The sequence below is a fragment of the Lissotriton vulgaris genome, chromosome 6 (genome assembly GCF_964263255.1).
Source record: "Lissotriton vulgaris chromosome 6, aLisVul1.2, whole genome shotgun sequence".
Lineage (NCBI taxonomy): Eukaryota > Metazoa > Chordata > Amphibia > Caudata > Salamandridae > Lissotriton > Lissotriton vulgaris.
Window position 1 is genome coordinate 1528263454 of NC_141694.1, and position 21883 is coordinate 1528285336.

Below are 21883 nucleotides of genomic sequence, written 5' to 3' on the forward strand. Positions count from 1 at the left end.
CTTGATGATAATCACAGGACGGGATTAACAAGGGACAAGGGATTAACAAGGTGTTGAGAAGCCAGGGCTAACGCAGGCTTCACTTTCAGCCTCTGGTTGCAATCACAGCATATTATGTAAGTTGGAAACAGGATAATGAAGAACATAGTCAAATCCTTTTTACTTGCCAGTTATTTCTATGCTGATTTCTTCACCCTAATGGTAAACAGACGTGGCCATACCCAATAACAACCATATCAAGAAATAATCTTAGTATTGTTTTATATTACTTACAAAGAAAGGAGCTACCTTTGTGTGCTTCCAGACTCAGGGTGAGTTTGCCAGGATCACACAATTAAGCCGCATGCTTGCACCACGATTCAAACATCTTATAATTTAGAGACTGGGGCCAGATGTAGGTAGGCTTTTACCGGTCGGTAACTGCCGAAATCGGCCGTTACCGACCGGTAAAAGCCTTTAGCTATGTAGGAGGCTTTTTTACCGATTCGGTAAATAACGAATCCAGATTTACCGATTCGGTATTTACCGAATCATCATTTACCGATTCAGTATTTACCGATTCAGTATTTACCGAATCATCATTTACCGATTCGGTATTTACCGAATCGGTAAATGAGATGTAGGAAGCACTTTAAACAGTGCTTCTGGGCTTCAAGAATTCGTTATTTACCACCAACTATTAGTTGGTGGTAAATAAGGAATTCCTATCAAAATGCATAAATGTGCATTTACACCTGTGTCATGTGACAGACATACATGCCCTTAGGGCATGCATGTATGCCACATGTGCACACTAGCACTAATCAGGGGTGCAACAGGGTGTCAAAGTGACACCCTGCCACCCTTGACTTTTTCCCAATTTTACTGAATCGGTAATTACTGATACGGTAATTGACATTCATTCCTATGGGCCTCCAGGCCCATAGGAATGAATGGCAAATCGCAAATCGCAAATGGCAAATCGGTAAAATTCGGTATTTTAGAATCGGTGAAACCTATTTACCTACATCTAGCCCTGGATCACATATCTAATTCTTGCTTTAGTCAACATTCTGTTACCTTAAAAAATCCAAAAGATGAAAACATTGTCTGATTGGCATTTGCTAGAGTGATAGTGATCAATAAAACTTTGGACCTATTTCTTTCAGGCAAAGTATTCAGTGGGCACTACATTTCCTACTAGTTTTCATAATTGTAAAGGTCTTTTAAAAATATATTTCATTATTTTTTGTAGGATTATATATGATTTCTCGCATAAAGGACTCTCTTGAGCACTTTAACATCCAAGCACAATGGTTGAGTGAGTTGAAAAGAAGCCACTGACATATGTGTTGATCTGTAGTTCATGGTCTTAGATCTGGGCAAGGCCAACTCTTGTGGGTATACTGAGTACTAGTACATTGAGTAATGCCAGGAGTGTTGAATGGGGTACTGTTAACAAACAATGTATTTTTTTGCTGGTGTTCTTGAGTAATGTTAATCCTATCTCTTTAAAAAGCAATAAAGTCAAATCAAGTTTCTTGTCAGGGTAAAATGCCTCCAAATACTTTTTGAATTGGTCCTAAGACTTATCCAGTTCTGACCAATTGCTTTAAAATAAACAGTTCCTTCGGCATTTATAAGACGTTTCCTAGTAGAGACCTGATTTACACAGCCACCCTCGTAAAGAAGTATTTAAGCCAGGGGTCTCCAAACCGGTCCTGGAGGGCCGGATCCATGCCAGATTTTTAAAATTACTACATGTATCTCAATGGGGATATCCAAAAAATCTGGAATGGATCCGACCCTCCAGGACCGGTTTGGAGACCCCTGATTTAAGCTATATGAGCTACGACCAATATTTCTGTCTTTATGTACTTAAAAATATTGAATTTCTCACAAAATGTCTCAGGTGACCAGACGGCTCCATGTCACTGGGATATCTCTTTTCCATGTTATGGTTTTGCTTTTACGCATCATTGTTATCAGGTTTGTTGGTCCAAATGCCTCAAGTAAACTGCATTAAGACTACAGGTACCACAATGCACAAATATCCTAAAAACTCATTTTATTAACAGTCTCACTTGTATTTTGCTCCTGCATCTTTTTACATCTGCATTCTGGTATCTTTTTCAATTTTCTATTGTACAATGCTATGGTAGTTGTAAGACCTGTTCCCCTTAGTGTGGTCTTACACCAAACTTCTTGCCTTTCACCACCATTTTTGCTGATCTTGTGTTTGCTGACCTTAGGACTCTGTGAACTTTAGCACTGCTAACCAGTGCAAAGGTCACGTGTTCACTCCTTAAAAACATGGTAACATTGGCGTTTACGTATAAGTCCCTAGTAAATGCTACTAGTGGTCCTGAAGCACTTATTGTGCCACCCACTTAAGTAGCCCTTTAAACATATCTCAGGTCTGCCATTGCAGCTGGTGTGTGCAGTTTTAGGCTGCCCTTTGGAACTGGAAAAATAAACCTCTTGCCAGGCCTAAATCTTTCTTTTTAATAAATATATGTAAACCCTAGGCTAGGTCCTAAACAGCCCAACAGGGCAGTGTCATGATGTGTCAGTAGCGCAAGATAAGAAAGATGCCACTAATCTTGAGTATCGGCCAGCATGGACGATGGCTGGTGAGGAGCCCCCCAACTCCCATGAGTGCAACCTCCCACATAGAAACGAACACTACTGCGTAAGGGAGCACCCCAGAGAAAAACGGAAGTGGATAAAATAAGAAATAATGCTGCTCGGACTGTTCCTCGTCACCCTCTGGGGTTTTGGAAGTCATCAATACCCTCTCAATGGGAATACTGAGTAAAAGAGAAGAGAGAGGTGTTAGAGCATGAGCAGAAAAGACCAGACTTACACAGGTGACCACAAGTACTTATAAACACTCACAATGTGATTGGCAGCAATTAGTACAATGTTGGCGTCGTGCACTGTTCCTAGCGGAAATGAAAGTTCGATACCATGAAGCTCTTGCAGATGTAGCAGGAAAGAAGTACTCAACCAAACAACCAAAATCAGAAGAACAGGTCGGATCCGGCCTTCATAAACCTAGATTGCAGGCAGCCGCGGCCGGCAGTGGGAGTACCTGCAGGACGGTTACGTTGAGTGCACTGCATCCCCAAATGCAATGCAGTGCGCGCAACTAAATTTGTTTTATTTATTTAAATGTTTACTTACCTGTAAAACTCCGTAATTCATACATTACTACCCCCCCCCCCTGCCCCTCCCCCTTCCCATGTCACCGCCCTGCAGGTACTCCCACTGCCGTCCGTGGCTGATTGCAGGCCCAAAATGTGTCCCAAACGAAAGGAACACTAGGAGAGCCAAAACATGCAATTACACGAGGTGCGTCCCCAGCGCTGTTTGTACCTATCACAGCGGGGACACAGCAGTTCTAAATATGTGGAGGCACCCCGCCGCTGTTTTGAATCACAGCGTGAGCGGGCACAATGGGCCTGGTTCAGTTATCATGGAGAAGGCACTCAGAAGTTCACTGTTATTCTCACAGTGAGAGTGCCAATGCCTGGAAATGCTGGGAGTTCCTAGCACTAGGAAAGTACAAACAAAGCCTTGGAAGGAGGGAGGTATTGTTCCGGTGTCTCTCTCTCCTGGGTCGTGACCTAAATGTAAATACCAAAAAATCCAGCGTAGGGAATCGAGAGAATGAGGACTGTGATGGAAATGGGGCAAAAATGGAGAACGCAATTCTTCAACCTTCTTCAGTGGCAGCCTGTCGGTATCCTGAAGCAGCGCAGCCATAAATCCGTGGACGGCAAAAAAGAACCCAGCAAATCCGGCGAGAAATATCATCCGCCCTCAAGGAAATGTACCAAACTGGCAAGATTGTCAAGCGCCTCCTCTTCCGGGAGAAGGTGCTTTATAGGAGCGGGGCACAGAAAAATGCCGGTTCTTCACATGGCGACCCAGGGGATTCAGGGAGATGTATTTCACTGGGCGCCGGTTACCAGCAAATTGGGCGTCATGCACACAGAAGCTGGAAGCCTGGTGAGTGGGGCTCTGTTTGTGCTGTGTGATTGCGAGAGGTAGTGTGCAATGTTTTTAAAAAGTTAAACACAAAATTTCAAGTATTACATGTCCTTGTATTGAAAAACTCTTAAATGTCATTTTCCACTACTGAAAAGCCTACCTCTCCCATAGGATAGCATGGAAGTTACATTTGTTAAGTTGTAATTTCCAAATGGGAACAGGTAGTCAGTTTTTGTTTGGTGTCTTTGGGATTGTAATGAAAAACCCTCTGTTACAGAAAAGTCAAATTTTACATTATAATTTAGAAAATGCCACTTTTAGAAAGTTGGATTAGCCATTTAGTGCCTCTAGTCTGTCTCTGGGTCATGTCACTGGGTTAGCTGACAGGTGGGCTTTGTTTGTGTCTCCTGGACAGCCACACACAATAGAGAGCCTAGATGTATCTGGATTGGAAAGCGGAGCTTTGCACAGAACCTACTTACACTTGAAAATGCTGTGTTCTGCCGCGACACCAAGGGCTGCATACCCCCTGTAGTTAGTCTGGAACCAGGAAAGGGAAGGCAGGAAGCCTGTGTGCCTCAAAGGGAAACGTCTAGATGCTTCTTCTGCTTCAAAGTTATCAATATTAGACCTCAGACACCAACTCTTCAGTACACTTCTGGACCTGTGGATACTCTGCCAGGAAAAAGGACTGCTGTGCTTCCTGAAAGGACTGCCACTCTCCTGGACTGCTGCACTGAGGAATTGCTGCAATCAATCAATCAATCAGTCATCGCATTTATATAGCGCACTACTCACCCGAGGGTCTCAAGGCGCTGGGGGAGGGGGGTCCGCTACTGCTCGAACAGCCAGGTCTTGAGTTGCTTCCTGAAGGCGAGGTGGTCCTGGGTCAGGCGGAGGTGGGTGGGGAGGGAGTTCCATGTCTTGGCGGCGAGGTAGGAGAAGGACCGTCCCCCTGTGGTGGCTCTTCGGATGCGGGGGACGGCGGCGAGGGCGTGGCTGGTCGATCGAAGCTGGCGTTTGGGAGCATAGAAGTTGAGGTGGCTGTTGAGGTATCCTGGGCCTTGGCTGTGTAGGGCTTTGTGTGCGTGGGTGAGGAGACGGAAGGTGAGTCTCTTGTTGACCGGGAGCCAGTGCAGGTCTCTCAGGTGTCCGGAGATGTGGCTGCGACGGGGGATGTCCAGGATGAGTCATGCTGAGGCGTTCTGGATCCGCTGGAGTCCCTTCTGGAGTTTGGCGGGGGTTCCGGCGTAGAGGGTGTTGCCGTAGTCCAGACGGCTGGTGACGAGGGCCTGGGTGACCGTCTTCCTGGTCTCGGTGGGGATCCACCGGAAGATCTTACGTAGCATGCGCAGGATGTTGAAGCACAACGAGGAGACGGCGTTGACTTGTCTGGTCATGGAGAGGGAGGAGTCCAGGATGAAGCCCAGGTTGCGTGCGTGGTCTGTTGGTTTGGGTGCACTGCCTAGGGCGGGGGGCCACCAGGAGTCGTCCCAAGCGGCGGGTGAGGATCCCAGGATGAGGACTTCCGTCTTGTCCGAGTTCAGTTTCAGGGGCTGTTCTTCATCCATTCGGCTACCTCTTTCATCCCTTCGTAAAGGTTGGCTCTGGCGGTGGCGGGGTCGTTGGTAAGGGAGAGGATCAGCTGGGTGTCGTCGGCGTAGGAGATGATGTTGAGGTTGTGCTGGCGTGCGATGTCTGCGAGGGGGCTCATGTAGATGTTGAAGAGGGTTGGACTGAGCGAGGAGCCTTGAGGGACGCCGCAGATTACTTCGGTGGCTTCAGATCTGAACGGAGGGAGGCGGACTCTCTGTGTCCTTCCGGCGAGGAAGGAGATGATCCACTCCAGTGCCTTCTCCTGGACTCCCACGTTGCTGAGGCGTTGTACTAGGGTACGGTGGCAGACAGTGTCGAAGGCCGCGGAGAGGTCGAGGAGGATGAGGGCCGCAGTTTCTCTGTTGTCGAGCAGCGCTCGGATGTCATTGGTGACTGCGATCAGGGCGGTCTCGGTGCTGTGGTTGGCCCGGAAGCCAGACTGCGAGGGGTCGAGGGATCCGTTCGTCTCGAGGAAGGCGGCCTGCTGCTTGTTGACGGTCTTCTCGATGACTTTTGCAGGAAACGGGAGCAGCGAGATGGGGCGGTAGTTCTTGAGGTCGGTGGGGTCAGCCGATGGCTTCTTGAGTAGGGCGCTGAGTTCGGCGTGCTTCCAGCTCTCCGGGAAGGTAGCGGTGTCGAAGGAGGTGTTGATGATGTCCCGCAGGTGGGGTGCGATGACAGCGTCGGCCTTGTTGAAGACGTGGTGAGGGCGGGGGTCGGTCGGAGATCCGGAGTGGATGGAGTTCATCGTGCGGATGGTCCCTTCGGTGCTGATCGGAGTCCAGGTGTGGAGGGTGGTGGTGGGGGGCGGTGGTTCGGTCGTGGTGTTCGTCGGTTGAGTGCTGAAGCTGTTGTGTATGTCCGCGATCTTGTTGTGGAAGTAGGAGGCGAGGGAGTTGCAGAGGTCTTGCGAAGTGGTGATGTCGTTGTTTCCGGCGTTGGGGTTGGAGAGCTCTTTGACGATGTTGAAGAGTTCCTTGCTGTTGTGTGCGTTGTTGTCCAGTCGTTCCTTGAATGCAGTTTTCTTGGTGGCATGGATGAGTTGGTGGTGTTTTCGGGTGGCGAGCTTGAGGGCAGTCATGTTGTCCGGTGTTGGGTCTCTGCGCCAGGTTCTCTCGAGGGCTCGGCAGTTCTTCTTGGAGCTCTTGAGTTCGTCGGTGAACCATGGGGCTTTCTTGCTACCGGGTCTGCTGGGCGGGGTCCTCAGGGGGGCGAGCTCGTCTGCGCAGTCGCTGATCCACTTCGTGAGGTTGGTGGCCGCCTGGCCAGGGTTCGTTGTGCTGGTGGGAGGGTTCATGCTCAGGGAAGTCGCGAGCTGGTCGGCTGTGATCTTGTTCCAGCTCCTGCGTGCAACCTGTTGCTGGTGGTGGTGGATCGTGGTCCTTCTGAAGCTGAAGTGGACGCAGCTGTGGTCCGTCCAGTGGAGTCCAGTGGCGTGGCTGAAGGCGATGTCCTTGCTGGAAGAGAAGACGGGGTCGAGTGTGTGTCCGGCGTAGTGGGTTGGGGTGGTCACCAGCTGCATGAGTCCCAGGTTGGCGAGGTTGTCCAGCAGGGTGGTGGTTTTGCGGTCGTTGTTGTTCTCCACGTGGAAGTTGAGGTCCCCTAGGAGGATGTAGTCAGCGGAGCAGAGGGCGTGCGGGCTGATGAAGTCGGCGATGTCTTCGCTGAATTGTGTGCGTTGTCCCGGGGGTCTGTAGATGAGGGTGCCTCTGAGGGTGGTCTTGGGGTTGATGTGGACCTGAAAGTACAGGTGCTCGGCGGTTGCGAGGGTGTCGTCGGTGTTGGTCGTGATGCGGATGGTGTTCCTGTGGACGATGGCGATGCCTCCTCCGGTGTGGTTGATGCGGTCCCTTCGGATGATCTTGTAGCCGCCTGGGATGGCGATGGCGATGTCGGGCGCTGAAGAGGCGTTCATCCAGGTTTCCGTGAGGAAGGCGACGTCTGGTGAAGTTGTGTCGAGCAGGTTCCAGAGCTCGACGGCGTGTCTGTGGACGGAGCGGGTGTTGAGCAGGATGCACTTCAGGTGGTTGCTGCTGTTGCTTGTCGAGGTCTTGAGCACTGCTGGAGTGGTGCAGGTCCGGATGCAGGTCAACTTGCAGGCGTTGCAGCAGAAGGGTCCGTGGGTGCGTCTCGGGGTGGCTCGGTAGCAGCCCGGGAGTCGGCCGGCGTTGAGTGCGTTGAGTTCGGTGGCGTCGTAGGTCCGGTGGGTGGGCTGGTGACTGCGGGGGCCAGGGGTCCTGGCACTGGGCGCGGTCCAGGCGCGGACGGGTGCAGACGGGCTTACCTTTGGCGCACCTTCGGCGCTCAGTCGGCGCTCCCGCTGCGCGCGGTCGCTCTGGGGGCATCATAAGTAAGGAGCCGGGTGGGCGGGTCAGCTGGGTGGCGGGAGCGGGGCGGCCAATGGGCTGGTGGTGGGCGGGGCCGCAGGGAGGCAGCGGCGGGACCTCTGGGCGGCGGGCTGCTGGAACGCGCTACCAGGGTCAAGCGGGGTAGATCCGGGCGGCCCAGCGGCGGCTGGGTCGCTCACAACACGGAGGCAGGCAGCAGCAGGCAAGAGGGCGGGAGGAGAGGTCCAGGCGGCCCAGCTGCGGCTGGGTCGCTCTATCCAAACATAGGCACAGGAGGCAGGAGCGGCAGGCGTGGGGAGCGAAGGGGGTGACCCGGCCTCGTAAAAGGCACAGCGGCTGTGCTGACAGAAGGCTCCAACAACCTTGAACCCAGCACCTTGGACTTTGTCATGTGTGAGTCCTACCCTGTCAAGTGGTCCCATCCCAGCCCTAGAACCTTGGAAGTGGACTGAAAGGTGCACCTACAGCCCATCTGTGGATGCACCTTCTCTGTTTGTGGGTTTTAGAACTCTGTGCTCTTTACCTATGCTAAACAGTAGCAATGTACATGTGCTTCCCCTTTTTACCCTAGCCAAATTGGCATGATTCTTATTGGCATATTTATTATGCCTGTAAGTCCCTAGTTTATGGCAGAAAGTATAATCAGGGCTTGAAAGTTAAATGGCACAAATGGACTGCAGTGCCGGCCGTTTGTGCCATCCACTACAGTGGCAGTGCAACCATGGCTTCAGGCCTATCATTGTAGCCTGACTATAGCTGTGTAAAAACCGCAATACGACCTGTCAAAATGAAACCTTTTGGCAGATCAAACTCTTCCTTTTAAGTTTCGCCCCTATTTTGGCCCTGTAGCCCACAAGGCAGGGCACATAGTATTTAAATGTAGGGCTCGTAGAAATTCAACTTTAACATGTTCTTACAGTGACTAGCTACCGAAAGCTATTTATACTATGGCAAACCTAGCTATATTATTCAGAAACCATGAGTACAGATTAAAATACCAATACATTTTTTTGGGAAGGGGACCAGCTAGAAAAATAATTAGGTTAAGAGTTAATAAAAGTCCAATTGAATGGTGAAGTCTGAAAACGAACTTGTAGAAGTTACCCTTTACCTGCCAGAACTGTCAAAAGACTAATAAATATAAACCTCTGTTACGTCCCATCAAGTAATTACCCTTGAATAGACTGGCCTGAATGGGCAGAGACAACTACTCTGAACTCCACAGAACATACAGAGTGGGAGATGTGGGTAACCTTTTTGGCACTACCTATCAAATCCTGGTTGAGTATCAAAGATGGTTTGACAGGTCTGATGGGTTCACATACGACATTTGGGGCCCACTTAAAAGAAGAGACCACGGAATGGCAAGACAATTCTTTTGGATCCAATGTCTGGTTGCTAAACAACTTTACTTTTGCCCTACCAGACTTTTGTCTCTGGGTTTACATATATCTCTTGGGGCACACTTAAAAGGGGAGAGAACACGATGCCAAGACATTTCTGATTTTTGTCAATCCAGATGTCTGTCACTGGGTTTATTGTGGGTACAGTGGCTGCCTCAAAGTGGATTTTAGTGGTATATGTGGGAGGACAGGTTTGGGGTGGTCGAGGAATTTCGCCATTTTGAAAATGGCTAAGGTGGGGAAAGTTGGCCTCTGGGAACGTTTACCCTATTGGTTTGGGCATGCCCACAAGTCATTCCCACCCACCAGCTTGTGTCAAGCATAAATGTGGCATTTCCATGAACCCTCTTCGGAACACTTACTGGTCCTCCAGAAGGTTAGAAGAGGACTGGGATGGTCGTCAGTGACCCGAGAGGTGCCTGAAATACTGCACCGGTTCTTTCTTGTACCCAGAACAAATAAATTGAATCCAAGGGTCATTTCGCTGAGCTCCTGTATAGCTACATGACACAACAAGCTGCAAGGTATTTGCTGTTGCCTCTGCCTGACACCCTGCAGGTCTTTAAGTGCTCTGCCCTGAGCTACTGGGGCCTGAGTGAACATTTGTGATTGTTTAGGCACCAGAGGACCACAGCATTGGCTACTGTTTCAGCAGGGGCTCACTAAGGGAGGATGTTTCTTCTCACTAAGTAACATAGCCTCTTTTTCAAATTCTTTTACTTCCAGACTTTCATCGAGATCTATCAACTTGTTGTGTCTGACCATCCTCCATCATGGTTTGCCTCAGATCATGGCTAGGTCTTGGTCTACCACTTTCTTAGACTATCGTTGGCGCTTTTAGCTTTTTGGCACTATTTTCACCTAAATCTTTCAAACATAGTATTGTTGCTTTGGTCTTATTTTACTCATAAATGTTTCCTCTCTGCTTTAAAATTGGTTGTAGAGTATTATTGTGTTTTGTGTGACTTTCTCTACTGTATTTGCTCTGTTAAAATACTTTACACATTTCCTGTGATTTAAGCCTGACTGATTTGTGTTACATTACCAGGGCTTGAGCCCAGGTATAGTTTATTTAATTGTTATGACATTTAGCAGGTGGAGGTTTTTTCCTTTGGGGTAGACACTAGTCAACCTCAAATAAAAAAACACTTCCCTACAATTACCTTTTTAAATCGTGTGTTATGAGATTATTTATATCTTCCTCAGCCTGCAAACATAGGGGCTTGTTTATGAGCCCCTGCGTCACTTTTGTGCTACCGTTGTGTCACTTTTGTGATGCAGCAGTGCCATAAAATATGCACCACTGTGCGCCCTATTTACAAAATGACGCATCTAGGCAGATGCGCCACTTTGTAAAGCCCTGCGCCACATTATACCTACATTAGTCATGATGTATGCAGGGTGGGCGTTCCCCCCCAAGAAAGCTTCATAGAAGTGGCGCAGTGAAATCTATGAGATTTCACTGCGCCACTTCTAGGACATCAATGTGTCAAAACCTTACGACTGCCTCTTGGCAAGCATAAGGGTGAACAGGGCCAAAGGAACAGGCCTACCCCATGCATTGCTGGAGTTGCATAATTCTTATGACGCCACTCCATAAATGCGTGGGTTTTGCACCGACAAATGTGCCAGGATTTCTGATGCATCTGTCTTTCCTTGCGACATGGAGCGCCGTACATTAAATACAGCGCAACTATCGTGTCACAAGGAGGGTGCAGAGAAACTCACACAACGATGCCGCTGCGTCAGTTTCTCATAAATTAGGCCTATGGTATTCATTCCTATGTCTGTTAATGATAGGCAATGGCAAAAATCAACTGAAGTGCTTCCTCATCAAGGGGGTTAATAGGCTGTCACTGTCAGAGCCAAAAGTCTATTAAGTGTAAAAGTGAGAATCAAGTAAGACAATGCACTTAGAGCACAAGGCAACAAAATGATCACCCATACGTGTGAGCAGAGGCTTTGTACATTTAATGGATTTCTTTTTAAATGGGGTTAAATCGCAAAGGGCAATCTGTCTACAAGGTTGTTGTGAGCAGAGTGGTATCTGTAGGCATGATCTTGAAACAATTTTGAACAGGTGAACACTGAAAGAAGTGTTATTATGAAAAACAGCATTGTGATTAGTCAAATAATACACTCACTCAAAATAGAATTTGTGTGTTCACCAAAATGTACTATTATTTCAAAAATGTAATTGTTGTTATTTAAATTGACTTTTGCCAGTGCAATTTAATGTTATAAATGTTTGATTGGTTTGTGGAACATTTTTTAATACTAAAATTGAAAAAAAGCTGTACAAATCTTTAAAAGTACAACAACTGTGTTACTTATATGATGAAGATCGTACATAAAAATATTTTGCCTTGTGAGTTTCCATATATATTCTTTTTTTCAGGTGTATGATTTGACTATGGCAAAACCATATGAATTCAATTGGCAGAAGGTGGTTCCATCCTTCATGCAAGATGGGGCTGTATTTGATAGATATGAAGAGGTAAGACGCAAAAAAAATGTTTCTCAACACAAACCATATTACAGAGTACTAATCATGGCTGACATTTTAAGGGCTAGAGCCTGATTGCAATGTCACAGAACAGAAATCAATTTAATGATAAAGAGTCATTCTTGATCTTCAAAATATTTTCCGGGTTGTTAAACAACATTTAAGTATCATATATTTTAATAAGTCTACCATATGAGATATAAGGTTAATTCAGATTTGTAAGTGTTTTAATTAAGATTGAAATCAAATGAACATATAATTGTTTATTTATAGCATGCATTGCTACATCTTCCTTTACCCAAGTGGAAAAATAGTTTCCCCAAAACAGCTTGAAAGTGCAGAAACGACATGCAGAAATTCTTGCAAAAGGAGTATGCCCAGCTGGCCCTACCTAGCAATACATTGACATATTTGTCTTTGTGCACTCCCTACATACCATAGATGTCTATCTGAGGGTGATTTATGGAACATTTGAACAGATTAATTAATACATTGATTTATAAGAGACCCCTTTGTCTAGTTCTGTGTCTACAGTTGCAGCTGTCTGCTATAGTGGCTGTGTTCTCATTAACATTACCAGCCCCAGTGTGCTTTATTTACACAATGTAACCCACAACCGAGCTAAAGGGCAGAGAGAATCTTGGTAGGGATGTGACATTGATGTGCTACACTGTTCGGTTCTCTCAACACCTCCTTGGATTGGTGCAAAGCTACAGGTTATTTTTTCAGTATCTTGAGATACAGCTAGTCTATTGTTGCTTCACTGAGCTGTAGTTTCTTTAGAAAGTGTTCCACAGGAGCTAATGATTTTTCTTCGAATAATTTGTGGGATTGTAGATCATTGTGTCTCAAGTTTTACAGGATTGTTTTGGTCTCATCTAATCATGATGCTCCTAGGGGTAACAAATGACTGATGATGATTTGGGAATTGGAGAATTTATTTTTATTTATTTATTATTTGTCATTCGGTTAGGTGGACATGCTTTAGTCATTATATTAGTATTACATGGTGAACTTTAGAAAACTACGCAAATGCATAAGTACATGCTTTATGGTATACGACAATAGGAGTTCAGTGAAGGAGGAGGGGATTCCTTATATTTGGATAAAGTGTGAACTAATGAATATACAAGGAGAGTTTTAGTTTGCTTCTGAATTCCTTATGGGCGGGTAGGTTTGAGGCAAAGGAGTGGTGTGGCTCACTGGTTAGAGGCGGCAGACCCGGAAGCAGAGAACGGCCGGGGACCAGGGTTCAATTCCCGACGCGGCAGGGTCGTGGACCAGGGTCAGCGGACTCGATAATTCTCGCCTTGGTGCCTACTCTAACCAGGGATCACATTCGGCAACTCTGGGCATTAGCTTGCCTCATCTCTACAACGGCCCCCCACATTCGCCGGGGATGCCTGGTTTCACCTTGGAGATACCCAGTAGGGACCATCTCACAGGGTTAGCCAGGACGGGTTCCCCAGCGGTCTACAGCACCATGACGCCTCAGGGCAGCAGTGCGCTTTACAAGAACACATACATTACATTACATGATGTGTTGTGTACGTCAGAATGTTGGGCCAGAGGCAGAGAATGATTATCTGTTTAGGAAATTGACACGTAAGACCTTAATAGTTTATTCTGGTGTTTTAGGTTTCGGTCTTTCTGGATAATGCAGGGTAACATGAAAGAGGTGCAAGCTTAAGTTTAATGCAAAAGAAGTGAAGTCAAACTTTCTGTGAACATCTACTTGGCAAGCTGCAGTGTGGGGGACAGATTTTACAACATGAGAGAAAATCGTATAGTTAAAAAGTAGCACGTTGCATCTTCTGAAGCGAGAAGGCAAGTGTTTGTGCTGCTGATTCAAAGCTGTGTGTGTCTAGGAAGATAGTTGGAAGTTGAAGTCCAAGACTAATGACTCTATACTGAGACTTGATTTGTTACTAAATCCTTCTAGTATCATGTAGTTGAATGTTGTGGTAGCATTTGTTGTTGGAAAAGAAGAGAATTCTCCTTTGGTGGGGTTCAGTTTTAAGTAGAGTACTGAAATCCTTATCTCAAGAAAGCAATTTTAGGATTTTGCAGTTGGATGTCCTGCATTGCTGACTCTTTGAGGTCGACATGGTTGCTGTCACCATGGTGATAAATTGATACTCGGTGCTCTCAAATAGGGCCCCTAGGCACTCCATGTTGAAAGCCACAACAGATAGGCTGGAACCTTGGCATGTCCTCTAGTTTATGGGAGTTGGGATCTTGAGTGTTATATTCAGATACATTAGTGTCATTTAGCGAGGGAAAAGAAGAAGCGCTGCAGCATTTTTCCAACTTTTTCATGCAAAGCGATTACACAGACATATGATGCTGGTGGGCAACTGTGCCACGTATGGTAGAGAGGAGTGTTAGGAGACTGGTTTTGTTGGGGCTACAGTAGGGTAGGAAGCCTGCTTAATATACTTGGTTCTTTGCGTGTATTCACGCCTAGAGAGGAATAGATACATTTTGTGATAACATTTTTCCTTGAATAGGAGGTGTGACCAGTTTTATTTTTTGAGTGGGAAGTCCATTTTGATTTTGGCTTACTGACAATGCCAAGAAATGGGGTGAGAGCTGCTGCGTAGCAGCAGTGGATCATGGTAAAGGAGAAATCATGCATCCCAATTGTTACTAGGTTTGAGATACTAAATAATGCTAGCAAAGTTGTTCAGTGTAATGCAGTTGGAAAGACTTCTGTTTGGATCTGTAGCCGAGGAGGAAGTGGAATGCTATTGGCAAGTTGGATTTGAGGTCAGTGCTAAGCATGATGTTTTTAGGTAAGTGTTGAATGTGCTGTGCATGCTGAAGTTTCAATGGAATGTAGAATGTGGATAGTGAAAAGTATCCAAATTGGATGTGCTTTCTGGACAAGCAACATATTGTAGTACTTGCTGAGGATATATTTATGGTAATTCATTATTTCTTACACAGAAAAATATATGCCCAGAGTCTTTGGAATGAGCCATTGCAACTCTCTTGATGAACAAACTAGGCCTGGAAAAGTGCACTCCAGGAAATGATATGCCAATTTTTACTTTGGTATTTAAAAACAAAAATGAAAATAGATTCTATAGTCTTGTCCCAACTCTACTTTTAAGGTAATTTATTGTTTTCTGATTCCAGTCAGGTTTCATGCCCAAACAAATAAGCACCCAAACAACAGTGTTTGGTGTTGATCAGTCTGCAGCTTTTGATACAGTAGTTTAGAGACTGTGGGGTGGGCTCTTGAATGGGCCAGTTAATTAATTTTTATTGATTGATAGCAGAATGTCTTCCTGGATCAGTTTACGTCTATGGATAGGTCTCTGGGGTTTGGAGTTTGTCAGAGGTTTGTATTCACTCCTATTTAATAATTAGATAGTTCTTTTGACATGGATACTTGTGACCCATAGTCTGCTGTATGAAATGTATGCTGATGACACCCAGATAGTTGTGGATAACCTCAAGGATTGTGCTGAAACTAGAAATATTTCACCTTGCTTAGTACCATAAAATCCTGAATATCCAATAACATTGCCTAAATACTGCCAAAACTGAGATTTTGACAGTTAGCGCTGCTCAATTTGGCCACTAATCTTTTTTGACCTAACCTGCAAAATAAAAGGAACCTTGGGTGTCATATATGGCTCTGAACTTTCATTTGAATCACATGCAATAGAAGAAATGAAGGTTGTTCACTCTCATCTTTATATCCTATCTAAAATGTGTTTCTTGTAAGGGTCCATCCATCAAATCATATGGATCCAAACAATTATGTTACCCAGGACTTTCTATTGTTAAGATGTCCATTATGAACATCTCCCAACAACCAATGGCTAAAGCAGTAAAACATAGGTCGGTGAATGTAGTCTCCTGCAAATTCCAACATTGATTCACTAGTTTCAGTCGGTTACTGCCCTGGTAGAGGTGGAAGAGAATGTGAAGGATTTAATGCAATATGGCAACGTTTCAGAGTCTTCAACATAAGCTTGTTAGCCACACAGGTGAGTGAGTACCTCTCCAAGGTACAATTGACTCTTCCCCTGGCAGCTTGGCATATATACCATAATGCCCATGCAAAGGTAATAATTAACTTAATAGAAATGAAAAATTTGCAACTACTATTGATTATAAATAAATCAATAATGTTCTGCTTGGATAAAAATGGTAAGCAGGTATTGAGTAGGGATTTAGGATCAGGACAGCAGTATTCAGGTACTTAAATGGGAATGGGTAGTAAATAGATATAGAAAAATGTTAGGGAAAATGTCTTCGTTGTAGCACAAGAGCCAATAGCAGGACACAGTTTACGTGTTGGGCAGGGCCTCTAGGTGACTGGTCAGTTTGACAAAATAGTTTAGACGGGTAAGGAATGCTGGGGCATATTATCAAGGGGGTTTATCTCCGCTTTTTTGGCTTTAAAAGCCAAGAAAGCGTAGATAAAATTATCTCCCTATTACCTAGCTGACGCTAACACCAGTTAGCGACAGCTAGTAGGAGATAGCGACCATCTTGGGCCCCACTTTGCAGCGCGAATATCTCCAAAAGCTAACACCTGCCCTGAGCAGTTCTTAGCCATGTTATCCAATGGGAGGTGGATAACATGGCTAAGAGCATTAGCTCGGTAATGCATGAATATCGCTGACTTTTCAGCGATATTCATGCATTGCGGCCGATTTTTATCGCATTTGCGACAAACCTTGGTAATACCAAGGTTCATCTGCGATAAAAATCGCCGCTGCTCAGCGGTAAATGTTTGTCTCTAACCAAGCAATAGCGATAATTATCGCTATTGCTTGGTAATATGCCCCGCTGCCTTCACAGAAAAATCTAGAGATAGAGCAAATCAACTAAGCATGAACCTCCAGGACTGCAAAGTCTGTATGGGCAGGTCCATGCTTCTCTTGAAGTCCAGCCTTCCAGGACAGGTATTTGTTCTTCCTGAACCCCACGGTGCTGCTAGTGACTCTGGAACTTTTGTTCAGTCAGTCGCAACGCAGACATACTTTGTAAAGCTGCTTGACTGATGTTCTGTATTTGCAGGTAGCTTGAAACAGAATTGCTGCTCTAAAAATGAAGGGGTGAACACTTGAAGGATCATTTATAGGAAGGCGATAAAGGGACTTCTGCTAAAAAAAGCTGTGGGTCCTCTCTGCACTCTGCTTTATTTCCCAGCCTCATTTAGGATGTGGGAAGGGTGGCATTTCCAAAATTGGGGAGCCATCAGCGGTCCCATCAGAGACATTGACACCGGTGGAATTGGTGTCAGAGGAAACGGCTGGGTTTAGGGCAGCCCCTCTGATACCATTTCTATTGATGCACTTTCTCGCTAGGAGCATCATGTAGGGTATTGTGGAGATGGACAGGAAAAGTCTGGAAATGTCAGACATCATGAATTCGCTGCACTGAATCATGCCACTGTCAGATCAAATTTACCACCCATTGCCTCAACTATAAACCTATTCATGGCAAGAGTTATCTGTACCTCTACAATGAACTGCAATCTCTCATCCTTGCATGCTCCCTACACTCATTCAATAAAACCTCCAGCACTTCCTGCAGACGTGCTCAAATGAAAATAAGAGTTTTACGTTCATATTTCATCTGCTATGGAATGTACTTTTTAACAAGATACCCTCAGCCATCAAAAAATAGTTCAACATTCATTCAGCTTGAAAACCAGCCTTGCCAATTATGTCGGACCGTCCCCGGGCTGCAAAATCGACCTCCGGAAACAAAAACGCATCCCCCCACCCCCCTCCCCCGCTCCAAAACCAGCCTCCACCCTTATGGCCCATCGGGAAAACACCTGGTACCTGCTACGGCCAATTTGGTCCTGCTACTTAATGCCATTGGGTGGTGCATCTGACTGGTCTTGCTGAATGTTCTCTTAACTGCACATTGGAGTCTCTTTCCTAGATTGATGAGCAGCCTGATGAGCTACTAATGTGTCAGAATTGGTAGATTGGGAGATGCCCATTTTTTTTTTGCTTCAAAAAAAGGCCTTAAATGGCCTTGAAGTCTCACTATTTTGAGAGTTTTGATGCATTGGCACCAGATGTCAATTCAATACCATAAGGTACTTCTTGCTTTTACCCGGTGAACATGGTTTTGTGTATGTGGACAGGTTCCCACAACTGAGTAGCAATATGCAGAACTCCTGTGGCAATGCCATCTGCTTTAGTAGAAACCTCTTCCGTGTGGGATGTGCAGCTTAAAGTGTCTGGGAAGTTTACCCCAAGATATTTCAACTTTTTTTTGTTTTCTTGATCAGTTGGCTCCAAAGAAGGAGTGGCTTAATTAGGTGCGCCCAGCGTATTTTACGCCTGTGCCAAAATTCTGAGCTTTATAGGTTTTATTTTATGTTCTTCTTGCGCTATTTTTCCAAAGCTTCACAATTATGCCTAGGTGCCAGTCAGGTTCTGTACCACTAAGGTCAAATAGTAATAGGTCGAGCAGTAATGGTAATAGATTTTTTAACCCATCAACAACACATGATTGCATCTGGTCTCTAACAGATGCAGCCAGAAGGGCAGGCAAAGGCATAAGACAAGTAAAGCTGCTATTTATTGCACCTGGTAAATAACAAAACCCTGGGCTTTGTTATTTATCGGTGCGATAAATAGCCGAGACACTCAAGTGTATTTGTGCGCTTAACAAATTGCATAAATAAATAAATAAATAAATAAATGGCACCTATTATAGGTTATTGGGGAATAACATGCGGATGTTGGTGTTTATCACATCAAAATCTACATGGTATGGTAAATACCTTACAGATTTCCCCTGTTAAATTTTTAATGTAACGAATGTTGGGTTATTGAACACATCCGATACGTATCGGATGCGTTAAATAAAACCAAACTCATAATTCCTCCTGTTTACGCACGGGACGTAATTAACCGCCAAACTTGCAATCAGGGCCCTATTCTTTTGGGTCTTTGCCAGGGATAGTGCCAGAGACCCGGTTATCAAATGCTGTGGTTGTGCAACAGTCTATTGTTATGCCTGGGGAGCAGGAACACCACATCTGTTGCGTGGAATGGACTTTAAGCATCCCTCAACCGAAGGGTATTTCGAGTACTTTGCATTGTATTGCATTTCAAAGTGCTAGCTTCAAACACCTCTGGTATTTCAAATGGTGCTGGCTAAGCCTTTTGTTCAAAACACCATTTCTATTGTCAGATCTATTTCAGTCAAGTGCCTTCCATACCTATGTTCTCGGGATGTGGTTAGGCAAGCCCTGTAATTTAGACACATAATTCTGCAGTAATTTGTGTTCATTATCAGGTTTTGCTGCTTGTCTGTGCTTCAAACATGAGAGATAAAGGCCACCACTACGGAGCAGCGGGCATCCGCCTGCAAAAATCTTGCAGAACTTTAAAGTATTGCAAGGGACTCTGCAAACCCTGCAGTAAAAACTGTCTCTAGTTTCTTTGTTATGTGCGGCTCTCACTGAGAGCCATTAGTGTGAATGTCAGATTTTAAATCTGATCATTCACTGATGTGATGCAACACTGGGTAACAGATCTTATATCTCACTGTTGCTACCTCATAAAAACATTCCAGGCCGCTCTGGCTTGGCTCTGTGAGAGTCTGTCTGAGCAGTCCTGGAATGCAGGGAGAACAGCCTCTGAGAGTCAGGGAAGGGAAGGCACAGAGGGGCATATTATCAAGGGGGTTTATCTCCGCTTTTTTGGCTTTAAAAGCCAAGAAAGCGGAGATAAAATTATCTCCCTATTACCTAGCTGTCGCTAACACCAGTTAGCGACAGCTAGTAGGAGATAGCGACCATCTTGGGCCCCACTTTGCATGTCAGTGATATTTATCACTAATGACATGCAAAGTGGGCGTGCCAAGATGTTAGCAACTGAAAACAGTCACTAACATCGCTATCTCCTATTACCAACTTTTGGAGATATTCGCGCTAAGCACGAATATCTCCAAAAGCTAACACCTGCCCTGAGCAGTTCTTAGCCATGTTATCCAATGGGAGGTGGATAACATGGCTAAGAGCATTTACTCGGTAATGCATGAATATCGCTGACTTTTCAGCGATATTCATGCATTGCGGCGATTTTTATCGCATTTGCGATAAACCTTGGTAATACCAAGGTTTATTTGCGGTAAAAATCGCCGCAGCTCAGCGGTAAATTTTTTTCTCTAACCAAGCAATAGCGATAACGATAATTATCGCTATTGCTTGGTAATATGCCCCAGAGAGAGGTGAGGTGGGTGACAGGAGTTACGTTTTTTAAAATTATTTGGATCAGGAAGGAGAGGCCGTATTATGTATGGCTATCTCATTAGTCCTCTACCCCTGCATAGCAGTTGAAAGCAGGGGCATGTGATTTGTGGGGCCATACATAACATAAAGTTATAGATGAGTGAAAAGGGAATTACTGGGATGTCTTTCACTCACTCAGAACTCCTCGGTGAAAAACATACCCGTAATTCACTCTTACCCATCAATAATTCTACATGTAATTATCGATGTGTAACACACACTGTTACGGATTATAAAGAAATGACAGCAGGACTCAAGTCTAATAACTTATTACAATTGAGTTCTGACATCACAATGCCTAGTGCCAGAGACAGCAGCCAAAGGTGAAAGAAAGGTCAGGTCACTCAGCATAGTTAAAGCAGCTGTTTCGAAATGTTGCTTTTCTTTCCTTGGCTCTGTTTTTCTAACTGTACATTGGCAAGAGGAAAGAGATATTTATGGAAACACGTTTATTTGTGCATACCTCAGGTGCTTATAGAAAAGTTAGAAACTTTCTGTATGTTCTACACGTTCCGAGCTACTGCTCCTCTTTTCAAATAAACTGAACAATTATAGCATCATTTTGCAGCAATTATCTAACAGCTTCTATTGACGTGTTTACTTTTGCATTAGAGATTCTATTTTTATTCTTCATGCTTGCAAACATATCCTCTCTTTCATATAAAAAGAGCTCGAAACTAAGGGCCTTATTTATGAAGGCCTTGCGCCGCCGGTGCGTCACTTTTTCCCATTTTAAAAGTGCCGCACCGGCGGCGCAAGGCCTTCATAAATAAGGCCCTATGGGTTTAAGTAGTTTGTGGGAAATGTGGTGGTATGCCCTTGTATTATAAGGAATAAAGTAACCCCAGCTGTGCATGATAAGGAAATTGCAAGGCACCTTGAAATTCCTAAACCTTATAAAGGAACCCAGCCTTCAACCTTGTTCCTGTATATGGTCATGGAACGCCCCCGTTACTTGCAATATCTTTATAATGTATGGCAGGGGGTAATTTATCATTTAGTGAAGTAAATGTCAAATGGATCAAACTTTCAAGGCGCAAACATTTTGTAGGCATAACAGAAGCTTGAATAATCCCAGTTCTCAGAAACAGGAGCTGCAGATATTTGTGAACACAAATTGCCCTTCAGACTGCAAAAAACACACCAGGTGGCCAGATTTTCTACAGTTGTAAGATTAGAAAGGGTTGCAGAAGCTAGATTTCCCAGAACAGAGTGAAACGTCGGTTTTAAGAATGATAGGCACTCCTACAAAGTCATAATTCTGTGGATACGCACAAACATTGAAAGGGGTGTTTCCTAGTCTCTTGAAGACTTAAATGTGAGTGTAAAAAATGTCTAAGTTATTCTGCAACCACTTTGCAAAGTGCCCTGATGCAGGTAAAGGGATTTCTCCACAAAGCAAAAACGATATCCTTGCATCATACAAAAAAAGTCGACTTGAGACGACTTACATTTCCACTGCTCTAAACCAGCAACTTGTTTTAGCCCTGTCAACTCACACAATTTCAGCATGTGTTACACAATATCGACTCTATTCTCTTAGGGGCAGATTTACAAGCCCCTTCTGCCTCTTTTACGCCGCTGTTGCATCACTTTTGTGACGCAGCGGCAGGGCAAAGCCAGCGCCATGCTACGGGGTATTTACAATGTGACGCATCTGGGAGATGCATCACGTTGAAAGGCCCTGCGCCTCATGTAGGCGTTCCAGCACTGGGGGGGGCGTTCTGGCGCAGGAACGCCTCCTAAAAGTGGCTGAGTGAAATCTACAGGA

The 21883-nt window shown here is 45.2% G+C and overlaps 1 protein-coding gene across 5 annotated transcripts in view; it reads left to right on the top strand.

Moving 5' to 3' along the window:
• PLCB4 (phospholipase C beta 4) overlaps positions 1-21883 on the top strand; it is a 1177624-nt gene that overhangs the window by 623079 nt on the left and 532662 nt on the right. For all 5 annotated transcript variants that reach the window (XM_086927702.1, XM_086927703.1, XM_086927699.1 and 2 more), the window contains one exon: positions 11721-11819. In XM_086927702.1, coding sequence (XP_086783828.1) covers positions 11736-11819 — 84 coding nt within the window. In that variant the 5' untranslated portion in view covers positions 11721-11735. The remainder of the gene's footprint in view (positions 1-11720; positions 11820-21883) is intronic.